This window comes from Stigmatopora nigra, chromosome 17 (genome assembly GCF_051989575.1).
Source record: "Stigmatopora nigra isolate UIUO_SnigA chromosome 17, RoL_Snig_1.1, whole genome shotgun sequence".
Lineage (NCBI taxonomy): Eukaryota > Metazoa > Chordata > Actinopteri > Syngnathiformes > Syngnathidae > Stigmatopora > Stigmatopora nigra.
In genome coordinates this window covers 2,775,105-2,788,483 of record NC_135524.1, presented here as the reverse complement: position 1 = coordinate 2,788,483, position 13,379 = coordinate 2,775,105, and the positions used below count along the sequence as shown (strand labels likewise).

General features: G+C 39.4%; 1 protein-coding gene across 1 annotated transcript in view; it reads right to left on the bottom strand.

The window, feature by feature from the left end:
* Nucleotides 1-1,815: 1,815 nt before the first annotated feature.
* lamc3 (laminin, gamma 3) overlaps nt 1,816-13,379 on the bottom strand; it is a 45,554-nt gene continuing 33,990 nt past the window's right edge. The window contains exons 13-28 of the mRNA XM_077738123.1: nt 11,010-11,198; nt 10,700-10,945; nt 10,014-10,167; nt 9,813-9,955; nt 9,279-9,457; nt 8,096-8,273; nt 7,771-7,994; nt 6,148-6,224; nt 5,367-5,501; nt 5,114-5,290; nt 4,910-5,048; nt 4,724-4,826; nt 4,157-4,359; nt 3,945-4,094; nt 3,778-3,877; nt 1,816-3,359 (exon numbers count right to left, since the gene is read on the bottom strand). Of these exons, the coding sequence (XP_077594249.1) occupies nt 3,097-3,359; nt 3,778-3,877; nt 3,945-4,094; nt 4,157-4,359; nt 4,724-4,826; nt 4,910-5,048; nt 5,114-5,290; nt 5,367-5,501; nt 6,148-6,224; nt 7,771-7,994; nt 8,096-8,273; nt 9,279-9,457; nt 9,813-9,955; nt 10,014-10,167; nt 10,700-10,945; nt 11,010-11,198 (2,660 nt within the window). The 3' untranslated portion in view covers nt 1,816-3,096. The remainder of the gene's footprint in view (nt 3,360-3,777; nt 3,878-3,944; nt 4,095-4,156; nt 4,360-4,723; nt 4,827-4,909; nt 5,049-5,113; nt 5,291-5,366; nt 5,502-6,147; nt 6,225-7,770; nt 7,995-8,095; nt 8,274-9,278; nt 9,458-9,812; nt 9,956-10,013; nt 10,168-10,699; nt 10,946-11,009; nt 11,199-13,379) is intronic.

Here is a 13,379-nt window from a genome sequence, read left to right as displayed (position 1 = left end):
TATGACAATAAGTCAGCTATTTGTAAAAAGGGCCAAAATTGGATTTAAAAGAAACTTGAGAAATTCAGTAAAATGCGGCTGGGTGCGTAATACAAATTAAAATAATCAATATTATTTCGTTCTGGGTCCATTTTTACTTCTAAAGATAATACTGCAGAAAAAAAAGATAAATCAGCATCTTGCACGTAGTTAGATTGATAAGAGTGGAGGACTTAAAATTGAATTATTTTAAAATAAAGTACATAGCTGTGGTGTCTTCTCTATTCATGCCCACATGAAGGTAGCATTGAGTCATGATGAAGTTTTGCTAGATGAGGGGTTCCCATATTCAAAAATCAAGCATCTCCCCATAACTTTACAGAAAACTGAAACATCAGCATATAAAAATAAATAAAATACATTGTGGAGCAATTGGATAAAATATCTTCCATAAGTTTGTCTTTCAAGGACCCCAAATGGCATAAATAACTGCTTTTTAAATGCAGTTTGAAACCAAAATGGCACAAAATTAAACATTTTTCTACATTTTCTAATGATAGATTTTTTTACAGCACTAATGAGCACCAAATTTTATATAAAGTCACTTTCTGGATTCTCAAAAAAAAAAAATCAAATTCAATGAAAAAAATCAATTTCTTCCTGCAAATATACAAACCGAATTCGAAGAGTTCAAAAGTGGACCTGCTGATTAATGAGAAGCCTCCTCTTTCCTTCCATTTAAGCAAATTAAATTAAACGACCATAAAAAAAAGGTTTGACGTACGTCGACTTGCCTTGAACAAAACAGACGAGCCGACTAATTGTCTCGACTAATTGACTCGATACGTTTTAATTAGATGATGTGACAAAGTGCAAAACAACAGCGGAGGCACTCCGACAGGGATAATAAAGAAGCAGCGTTATCAATATTGATCTGCTTAATTCAATCTTGCATTTGATGGAAAAAGTTGCTGCGAAAAGGGAAATTTAGGGCGACAGTGGAAAAAAAATGGAAGGAAATCTTATTAAAAGGGGTGACAAAGGTCCCAGTAACCTGATTTAAGGTGTTTTTATGACAGCAGTGCACAAAAATTTGACTTATAAGCTTTTAAATTAATTTGCAACATGCTCACTAAAATAAAGTGCTACAAACTGTAACGAAAAGCTAATTGTTCTTCGACGATTTTGCACTTTCTCGCCACTGGGAGGCAGTATAGTAATTAGTCGCGTATATGCAAATGAAAGACTTCTTGTTCTACTGCTAAAGAAAATGCTAATCATGCAATGCTAACCATTTAATTGGTGTATAACAGTGTTATCCCAATTCAAAATAAAGTTTTTTTAATACACAAATAAAATAGTTTTTCTTTGTTTCATGTTTAGATGGAATTTCTTGTTAAAAATTTGCTACTAATTGTAATTTACACTGAACAAAGTACTGGCATAACAATTCACAGAAACAGCGATTTAATTCTAAAAACTTTTTTATATTAAATAATTTACATCTGATTTGATGTTAAAGTACAATTTGTTCCAGAGGCAGTCTACATTTCTACTTTTTTCTTGTTCTAATTCTCCTAAAAGGGCTGAGCTAGGCTAGCAATCATTAGCGTTCTAGTAGTATTCATCAATTGATTGAGGGGTCCGTTGCAGACAAACGCCCGCCATGATTTAACCGCATCCGTTACAGCTCTGAGTCAGCGGGCCCTGATGTTTAATGGGCTGCTGCTATGTATGAATTTTCTTTTCCTTTTTTCTTTTTTTAGCGTCACTATTAATTGCATTTTGGACGTTTAATGGAAAATCGTCAAGGAGGCAAGATGGGGGGACGCTTAGTCACCACACAGCTACATTTATTGCCCATACATCACATCCTAACATATTTATAGGCCATCATTTAAGTCATTTCTTAACTTTCTTAAGTGTTAGAGAAGTACTAAAAACTGAATTAGAAAAATCCGGCCATGGATTTTTGTGACGAGTTGGAATTATTAAAAGAATAAAGCATAAAAATCAAATAATGTACTACACATTATTTTAAAAGTGAGGAATAAAGTCTTACATGTTAGAGGCTAATCTTAAAGTGGCATGTTTTGCTCTATAAACAAACAAAAAAGGTGCTTTGTTGTGCTAAGATGACACCAGCTTTCCTTAAAAATCATAATACAGATACTTCAAAAGGTTTTTTCCTTCACCTCTTTTTGTCCTAGGCATTTGACATTTTTTTTTGGTATGCAAAGCAACCTGAAATCTACAAGAAAAACAGCAGTCTTGCTCTGTTTGAAAAAAAAATAATGTCATGAAAACGTCTCCTATTTGAAAATATTGCTCCTACTTAGCTAGAAGAACATGCCAGCGGGGAACATGTCGCCAACTTGTTTTACCTGGTGCACGTTTTGGGAAAAAAAGTGACAGTGACAGCAAGAACACTGTTAATTTTTACACTTACATAACCATTATTTTTCTTCTAAGTTAAGTTTCAATAGTTGTATATTGCCTAGAACACTTGTTACACTATTAAAAAATATTTTACTAGTTCATATACAGGAGGGGTGCTTAAACTTTTCCATAAAAATAGCTTTTTTAATATGTATTGTAATTGTAGGTATTGTATACAAAGAAAAACAACTAACTTCAATTTTTCATTTAAATAAAATCTACCCACTTATGGCTGTATTGTATATTTATTTATTTTTGCTATTTTTATTGAGTCATATTTATTCATTCTATACTGGACCCAATTTCTTCTCTAGAAAAAAAACAAAAACTTTGCAGCAAAAGCTATTTTTTTAGGTTTTTAATAAAGAAAAACTGGGCTCTAATGTACAAAAACATAAAAGAATTACAGTACATACCTTTGTATTGATGTGATGAATGCATGCTTTTTAAGGGGTGTGGCCTAGGGAGGAGCTTGAAGACTCAGGTGTGTTAGTATCTCTGTACCTGGAAATGTGGTAGTAAATGTTTCAGTGCTAGTGAGGGTGATAAACATCCAAAATTTCTCAAATGGGCGGAGTCAAAATGAGTTTTTTTGCACAAGTGTGCAGTCACAGGCGTCCATTTGTTTGCCATCAGCCTTCCCAGTTAAAATGAATTGGACGCCAATGAATGAATTGCTTAGCTGCGCTTCTTGCCGCCCGCTTCCGAGCACGAGGACGGCAAGTGTCGGGCGATGTCCCTGAGACTGTCCCTCTCCCGAGAGATGTCCAGTATGTCACGGTCCAGGAGCGCCAGACGGCGCCGCTGGCCCTCGGCCGCCGAGCGCAGACTTCCGATCTTGGAGGCCAGGAGGGGGCTCTCCACGCTACCGCGCAGCATGCTCAGGCGACGCGCCGTCTCGTTTAAGACCTCCTTGAAACGCTCCAGGGGTACGTTGGCGTCTGCAGGGGGGGGGGGGGGGGGCATTTTGAGTCTCAAAGTTGGGTATAGAACTGGGATCATAATAGTCATATAGTTAGGAATCTTTTCTGACTATCTATTGTTATTTGGAAGAAGATAATTAAACAATATGTAACCCTAAAATGTGGCAAATTTTGAGGTTAAGTCCTGCATATGCAATTTTGCGAGAGAAAATAGCAAAAAATATGTTAGTTTTTTTTTTAAAGCCAAAATGGCCCTGAAGCATGATTGTATACGTATTAAAAGATCTATTTTTGACAAAACCTATTAGTTTTTCATTTCACAAATGTTTGTTAATTTTTTTTAAAGCCAAAATGGCCTTGAAGCATGATTGTATACCTATTAAAAGATCTACTTTTGACAAAACATATTTTTTTTTATTTCAAGAGTCCACATTACCAATTTTGTCGATGAGCTGAGTCAACGTGAGCGAGTAGACCTCCAACTGCTGCTTAGCCGCTTCCACGTCCTTCCTCACGTCCGCTAGAGGTGGGGCCGGCTAGAGTAGAGAAGCACTGATCGATACATGCGCTCCAACCCACGAGCCATATACGATCCTACTAAACCTCAGCAATGGCGGCTATGGCTTGAGACTTTGCGTCCTGGACCAACGCCGTCTGCTTGGCCAGACCTTGCAAGGCAGATTCCACATGAGCGCTGAGTTGGACACAAGCCGTCTTGGTGTGCTTAGCCTGGGTCAGCACCTTTTTAGATTCCTAGCATAACAAATTCACCCTTAATTTCCAAACATAGACGTAAATACTGTCATTTAATGTACCTCGGCTACTGCATTGGCGGTCTTTTCCGCGTCCAATGAGGCGTTGGTGGCAAGACGGGAGTTTTCAATGGCGGGCTGCAAGATTTCTTGGATTTCCGACGTCAAATTGTTGACGCCAGCCAGAACTTTGCCTTCCAAAGGCTTTGTTTTCTTTAAAGAAGCCGACGTCTGGGCCTGCAGACTGGGCCACTCGTGCGCCATGTCTGAATGGAAAATAACATATTCAGTAGATGCAATGTATATAAATACATGGCCATGGAACACAAAATACTTCAAGTATAGCTATAAATACTAAGTTGTGGTCACAATTAAGTAAATGGTGATCGTAAAATAGGAATTTAGTGGACACTAATACTATAGACAACTAAATTGTGACTGTAAAATACAAGCTATGCACAAAAATAACCAAATTAGCTACCATGGGTGCATAATATAATAATGTATGATCATTTGGAGACTATTATTATTCCACAAAATGCAGTACAACCTGTAAGATCTACACAAAATATGAATTTTGCACCATATCCCAATCTGTGATCATGAATTAGGTACAGTATACTGTCTCACTTTGTAAATCGCGGTACAGGCTGATTTCTTCAGACTCTGCCGCTTTTCCCGCGACTACAGACGCCAAGGAGACCAGTTTAGTCCATCGAGAACGGGCTTGCAGCTGGAGGAAAAAGACCAAAAAAGGCATACATACAAGTTAGTCCAGACAGCAACTCAAACTACACCACACCATCCCATAATCACCTCTGCGATGGTGTTGAGAACTTCCTCCTTATTGCTGACGACATCTACGAGGGCGCGAGTGTGGTTTGTGATGTTCCCAATCAGGTCGTCTTTGAATTGGATGCTTCCATCCAGTTCTTGGCTCTTTTTTAAGAGGGAGCTTCCACGCTAAAAAAAATAGACAAACACACTTTAAGAACACTACACTAAAAAATTCTACCCAACTTTGATGGACTGACCTCAGCCAGCTCATCAATGGCGTCCGTGCTATTGAGCTGTGACGTGATGTTGACGAGGCTGGAGTGCAACATGGCGTGGTTCTTCATTTGGGCTTTGGAATCAGGGTGGCTTTGGTTCACCAATGAGATCAGGTTTTGCTTCTGTTCCTGCATCTGGGTCATCCTGGTCCAAATTTGGCAAGTTTTTCCCCCTCTGGGCACTCAAGTAGACATTGTTTGCATACTGTGAATTGGCTTACCGTTGCGTCAAGTCCACGACGTACTCATCGGTGGAGTTGTCCTGCAGGAATTCTGTCAGTGAGGCCAAGTTGCGCTTGGAAGCGTTGAGGGCCTGTCCGGCCACCATTTTGATTTGATCTGCGGCGTCTTCGTGCCTATAAAGTTGATGTATTTGTATAAAATGCTATGGGTATTTGTATAGTACAAGGGTATCATCCCCAAAAAGAAAGAAAATGGGTTCAACAATTGCAATTGTTGATTTAAAAAGGGAAAATAAGGAACTATAATACACATCCATAATCTTCATTTGATTTTGATTATAAATCAGAAAGTTAGCATTCGTAATTTACTTTTTTGGGGCACAAAAATATTGATTTTGACAGATTTGGCCCCCGAACTGCCACTTTGACACCAGTAGTATAGGACAAGTGAATACTAGGCAATACAAAGTGCTCCAATTGCATAAAAATCAACCAAAACAATTGAAATCGAAATGAAAACCTATAAAATGAATAAAAAAGAAAGGTCATAACTTGGAATTTCTCATTGAATTTTGAAGAGCAACACTGAAACTTTGTAGACGATCCTTTGAATCACAAGAAACCAGTTTGACAATTTTACGACCAGTGTAATAAAGTCCAGACTGATTTTTGGGAGAGAGCTGTGAATCTACCATTGCAATAATCCAATCTCCTGAGAATGAATGCACCAATAACTTTAGTTTGTGGCTTATGAGGATTGCAAACAGACAAGATTTCCCCCCCAAAACACACAATACATTATGGAGCTTCATTTACTCACCTTTTAACAAGAATTTGAGACTCATTTACCATCATATTCCACTGGTTTGGTCCTGACTCAACCCCAAAAGGTATTATCTAGAAAAAATAAAATACATGTTTTCACCAAAATTGTTTTTACTTCTACTTTATGTATATTTTAGTGTACTCCAATACATTATCAACCATTTTATGGTTAATTACATTACTGATAATGGCTATTTTTTCCCTTACTAACAATACATTGTAGCAATGAGAACAACATATGGTAATTTTTGTCCAATTTTGGTATAAAAAACCTTCCCAATCCAAATGAATTGGACGCCTATTGCAGTCATTGACACTAAAATGTCAAGTATGCCAGTTAAAATATAGATATGATATTGTTTATTGTGAGTGGCAGGGAATGAATTGAATTCTCTTCAGGTGCTGAATTTTGAAACATTTCTTTTCCATGCGGATGACTGCTGAGATATTAGCGATTTGTACTTTGTGGCAAGTCATCACTCTTTACTTTCTACACACAAAGATAAAACTAAAATGTGTCCACTCTATCTTGTTCAAAATTGGGAGACAAAATCTCTAAACATCCACTAAAATGGCCAAAAAAATAACTCGGAAAAATGTCCAATTCCTTTGCCCTTTTGAGCACATATTCTTGACGCTGATGAACATGGCTGCCAAATACCACCTTACAAAGGTCAACTCATTTTAGGGCCTGAATTTTCAATTTCTTCAAGAAATTAGCATTCACTCCCTTGTAAAAGCACACTTTGCTGCCTGGCTTGGATCAAAAGTAATGATAAAAACTTTCTTTGGAACAGAGCATCAGCCAATAATAAAAAAAATGGGTATAGACTTGAAAGATATGCCTGTCAAAAAATAAAAAAAAAGCTTTGAGGCTAAATTAAAATTGGTAAATACTAAATCTGGCTGCACAAAATGTTGGCCTGCCAGGTGGTGAGACTCACCTTGTGAACTTGGAATAACTTGAATGTTTCAAAGTGGGTTGGGTGGCCATTTTCCCTCGAGTTCGATTTCCATTTCATTTGGGATGATGCAAATTTGAGAAAATGTGGAAATGTGGAAATGTGGAAATAGAAAGCATGCCCTTCTTTCCCTGCCTGCACATTTTTTTCCTTCCTTTCTTATCACTGCTACCTTTGCCTATCAAAGAGCTTGGATGGGGACTGAAAACATTTGCATTGGTAGAATTTTGAGGATCAGTATAGATAGCTTTTTCCAGGTACTCCTATTTCGGAAGCAGAGTTCAAACACCAATGGATAAATACAGACTACCGTATTTCACGGCTATAAGGCGCACTATAAAGTCTTAGATTTTCTCCAAAATAGAATGCTAAAATATTGTCCTTTGTGGTTGCCATTGTTACAAAAAAAGTAAGAGTGAAAGGTTTACTGTTAGATTAAAGATGACCTTTTGCAAAAAGAACTACATTTCAATTGTTATGCTAGTGACATGACAGTTCTAACCCTTTTTGATTCTGACCTAACTGGGTTTTGAATCTATAATATTACTGTAGCAGTCGTACGTGCTGACTACTGTGCTAACAGTCTACTCTTGTTTTAGATGCCATTAAGTAGGTTTTCCTAGCATACTGCTAAAAAAATGTAAATGAAAGCCTACCAATGCATCCAGGTCTTTTGTGGCCTGCTCCAATTTCCCTCTTGACCCAACGACAACTGCCGCCATCGCCGACAAACTCCTACACACACTCTTTGCCTTCTTTTCTTCTTCTTTAGCGCCAATACTACAGTTCAAAGTAGTTTCTAGATGCTGCAGCTGGACCTCAAGACCCCCCCTGGATGTCTCCAGTGAAGCAAATTGTTGTATAAAGGCCTCCCGAGTCTCTGGAAGCAGAGTTGCAAATCCAGTATGAGTCAGTAAGACGGCACCCTTATGAGAGTGTCATTGGTTTTTGGTGAAATATTCAAATCACTAGAGGTGGTACCTTGGATGGCTAGAAATTCTTCTAGTGCATTGGGAAGTCCTTCTCTGTCCTGCTGGTTCTGGGGAGTCCCGTCTTTGGGGTCTACCGGTGGGGGACGGCGCGTCCCTAATCGTCCTTGGCAATTGAAGCGAGCCAGGAGCTTTTCAGTGTCCTGTAAGTGTGTCCTCAGCTTCTCTGCCTTTAAACACATGTTAGGAAATGTAGATTTTGGACACCAACAATGAATAATGAAGTACAACTACAAGAGTCCACCACACTGTTTGTAAAAACCCAGATTTTTTCCTCTTTGGCTATTTTTCTACTATGAATAAATGAGACAGATACTAGATAGCAGGATGAAGTGGCTTGAAGGAATTTTCCAGTGTAGGATCAAATCCTGAACAGAAGATTTACCCGCCCTGTTGCACTGCCTTTAAAGAAAAAAAAATCGCAATTTATCATTCAGTGTCAAGAGGAAGCTAAAAAAAATCAGGACAACAAGAAAAAAGGAGGAAGAAGCATGGTATGAATCTGTTCCGTTTCATCCCATGGCGAGAAATGTGGTATTACGACAGAAGCAATGAATAAATGAATAACAACGGCCAGATAAGCATGGAATCAAAGAGTGCGACATATCTAACAAAAAGGGACATGGATTTCACCAAATATAAGGTGAGGACTAGGGAAGAAAAGTGGAGGACATTTGTCCACTGGAGGTGCTCTAAAATGTCAACCAATTAAAAAACAATGGCTTAACTATTACAAGCAGTATTGTTGATTATGGCTAGTTTTATAATGCTACACTAGCTATTACATGTTGATAATATGACAGAATATTAACATGGCGGGACAGGAGAATAGAAAATCTATACTATATAACATACTAGCAAAAAGTGCAAAAATATTAAGGTTAATCTGATAATTTCATCTGAAAAAGAAAGACTAATTAGAACACAATTTCATTACTAAGCCTATTAACTGTTGATTTTTTAATGGATTTTACTCCTAATCATGCAGTTTTTATTTTAAAGTTGTATATTTTATCGCATTAAAGTTTATTTTTTAATCTACAACTGTACCTATTTACTTTATTTAGAGATCTGGTTTGAACTCCATCTTCCTCAAATGTTTTTGTGAGAGGAAATTTTGGAGTGTTCATTCCAGCTTCTAAATATTCTTTTTAGACTGTTAAAAAAAAGCGCACCTCATGCTGCACCAAGCCGTAACAGGCGGGACACTCCTGGCACTGATGTGAGCCTCTGTCGTGGAAATAGTTGGCCTGGCATTTGTCACACTTGGCGCCAGTGAAGCCGGCCCGACACGGACACGTGCCGTCGGCGTGGCACTGCATGGAAACAGCGCCCATGGGGTCGCAATCACAGGCTGGTTGGGGGGAAAAAGAGGAAAAAGGCTTTAATTTTTATGCCTAAAGCCACTTTAACATCAACTTCATTTCACGTGCACTGGACCATTTTAGATATAATATTTAGATATCTTTTAAATAAATATATTAAAAGAACTGGGTTAAAAGCTCTGAATATTCAGTTTTTTTATAGATCTAAAACAATATTTATTTTAGCTTTTTTTAAATCATTTTTTTAGATTTTACAAAGTAATTTTTGAACTAAAAACTGAAAAAATGATTTAAAAATGACATTTATTGATTTAAAAGGGGAAAAAGCAGGAAATTTAATATAAATCTATACTCTTCATTTGAATTTGATCCTAAAACATGTACCTCTGCATCCTCGTGATGAGAAGCCAAAGAATCCCATTCGACAGGCATCACACAAACGCCCCTCCACGCCCCCTCGACATGAGCACTCTCCCGAGATCGGGTGGCAGGCGGTGGACGTGGACCCGACGGGGTGACACTCGCACCTGGGGCGAGTCGGACATCAGTCATGTTCCCAAAAATCCCCTTTCCGCGTCTACTCACCTCTCGCAACCTATGCCGTGTCGGAGGTTAAAAAAGCCTTCCTCACAGCGACTGCAGTCGCGGGCGGTCACATGGTCCAAACACTGGCAAGTTCCCGTCCTGGGGTGACATTCCGTGACGTGGCTGGCGGTTCCCGCGGGATGGCAGTTGCACGCTGGAGAAGACAAGGACAAAATATTTCATACCACCAGGAATTTGAAAAGGAGTTATGTCATACTACTGACTAAAAACAAACAGAAATATTTTGGAGGCAAATGCATCCATAGAAGGGACACAAAAGGATTCAAAATGAAATTAGATCCTCATTAAGATTCCTTTCATAGCTGCTTTGGACCCCACCGACTAAAACATATTTTAGGACATTTCAGGGTGTATATTTTGGGTCATATTGTTAATTTTGGGTTTTTCAAACCATGAATGACCCCAAAATTAACAATATGACCCAACATAGAATGTCCTAAAATGTGTAAAAAGTGACCCAATATCAACAAGTAGTGGAAAAAAATAATAATGAACAATAAAGTGATCTAAAATGGCCTTAAACTAACATGAAATAATCCTAAATGTATGGTGAGTATGTTATCATGCTATCCAAAAGCTACTAAAAAATAAATGAAGATGATTGTCCACTCTTTGCAGGAAAAAAACAATAATGAAACCCATCTTTCGTTCTAGCATCTACTCACGTTTGCACTTTGGTCCGGGCCCTTGGCTTCGAGCGTCGCCATAGTAACCTCGGCGGCATTCCTGACAGTGGTCCCCTTCACTGTCCCCCGTGCACTTCAGGCAACGTCCAGTCAGGCGGTCGCACACGCCCACGGCGTTAGGGTCCGCGTTCCCGTTACAGTCGCATCTGCTGCACTCCCTCGCGACGCCCGAACTCCCCATCGGGTCGCCGTAGTAACCGTCATCACACAGCTGGCATCGAATCCCTGCCGATAGATAAAATGGCGATGTCAGAACCCGCGCTATCGTCAACGCAGGCGGTCCACTCACCCGTTTGTCCTGCGGGGCAGTCGATGCACACCACCAGATCGGTCTCCGCCACGTGAACGCAGCCACTCCGGTAGGGGCACGGGCAGGGTTGACAGTCACTCGGTGTGCCGGTCAATGGGTTGCCGTAGTAACCGTACAAGCAATGCTCGCAGCTTGGTCCCACGGTGAAGTCCGAGCATTGGCACTCGCCTGAAAAAAACAAGAATGTAAGATTCCATTGACATAAACATGCAAGATTTAGCATTAGCATTTGAGCATTTTGTTTATTTTTCTGCTTGTGTGGGAGGATTGTCTCAAAATTACGATGCAGATGGAGTCGATGAAGTAAAAAAAAAACAACAACAAATCCTGTTATTTGCATTTTAACATGATTATGTTAATGTATAATGTTTGTTTTTGGTTTTATAGGAACTACAAATTCCCAAACACTCTAAATTGCCTAAAACTAGGCACACCCTGCAATTGGCTGGCTACTGATTCAGGCCAAAGTAGGCTGGGTTAGGCTTCAGCACCCCCTGGGAACCTTGTGAGGATAAATGGTTTCAGAAACTGAATGACTTGAAACAAATTTGCTTCCTAAAAATGCAAATAACACTTTCAAGTTTATTCCTCTGGTGCTGTATTTTTGTCCTTTTTGGGGTTTGGCTCCTTCAAAACAAAAGAGTATCCATACTTCATGTTCAATTCTGAGAAGCCATCTTGTTTTAATGTCCTCCTCAATCCTCCTCATTTTGTGTTGGTCAGTGAGACCTGCAGTGGGGGTCATTTGTTTTCTTTTTTTTCCCTTCTGGTTCCAATTTGGGCTCATTTAGAGGAAATCCCAACCCCCACCCAACTTTCCCCCAAATTGGCAAACTTCTTTTCCCATTCCGAGCAAGAAACCGAGACCATTCAAATGCACGAGACGGCATGATAGACACGTCCAGCCAATTTGGCTTCCACGCCTTCTGATGTCTTTCAGGCGCTATTTTTCACTTCGTACTTTCTAGGTTACGTGCACTGGCGGAAACTAATGAGTTGTCGGATGCATCCAGACTCCCCAAAAAAAAGTAATTCCAGGACACAAACCGGACAATTCCGGCCTCTCGCCAGCCGAGGACGCTGCGTCCCTGACCTGAAAACAGTCTCCGACAGAGACAAGTGAACTCAGCTGGGCCATAATTGCTTGTGGGAAATCCAGAAAAAGAAAAAAAAAAACCTTCAAGGGAGGGAGACAATTCCCTCAAGCAAGCAGCAAGAAGATTAGCATTCCTGTGAAGTACTTAAAAAAACCCAAAAAACTAACAAAAACATATTTAAATCCTGGAGATGTTTGTGTCCATCAGGACAGATTTTTTATTTTGAAAAATCCCAGACTAATTATGTTTTTTCTTCATGAGTTATTATGCAGCAAGAGTGGGTGAAGATGATAAATCATGGAGGCGAGTGCTTATCTAATTGCATCCAGACTGAACATGACTCGTCGTACTGTAAAAAAAAGTAGCTTCCTTATTCACTAGCAGCTTCATTTTAATCGTACATCTCGACACGGAATCGTGGCATTATTTATTCAAGGCCCGCAACAATGCAATATTCAACACACGACGAGATCAGGAAGCATTCATCTGCTTAATACCAAGCATGCTATGTAATACTTTGCAAAAGGGGGGGGGGGGGGGGTGCGCGTCGGATTAAAGCTTTCCAGGGGGGCTGCTATAATAATTACAAGTTTATGCTAAATCCCCTAGCAAGCAATAAAACGATTAAATGTGAACATTCCTCTATTGATGACGCTAATCGTCCAACCTATTCACACTGGGAGGGTGGGGACTTATAAAAGCTTTTTTACAGCCGGACCTCCTAGTTTTCATGAAATGGACGGATAAGGTCGTCAATGGCAAGGAGGGAATTTGTTATGATGGAACTAAAATATAACTTTAACAAGAAGGGAGACGCTCATGGACCAAAATGCAAACATAATAAAGACAGAAAAGACTTGCATGCAAACACGGGGTTTACATACACAGACAATGGTTGATTAATTGCAAACATAAGGGAAGGAGAACCAGAAAGGACAAAGTACTTGAAAATATGAAAAAAAAAATAATAATTAAGCTTTACCTAGTGTTTTGGTGCATTTTCTGTCAATAACTGTAAGGCTGTAATCTAACTCAACATGGCAACTTTGCTTTAAGTAGTTGCTCCCTGAATTTATGATGTTTTTTTGCAGAGGGAGGAACTTAGAATCATCTTAAAAAACAAGACGACGCTACGGCACCACCGTACGTGTGGCATGGCTCCCCCATGAGCTGTGACAAATTTAACGGGGGTGGAAATGTGCTGACTTTAGCAAGTGTGAAGATGACTGAACGGGATAAGGGAGGCTAGGGG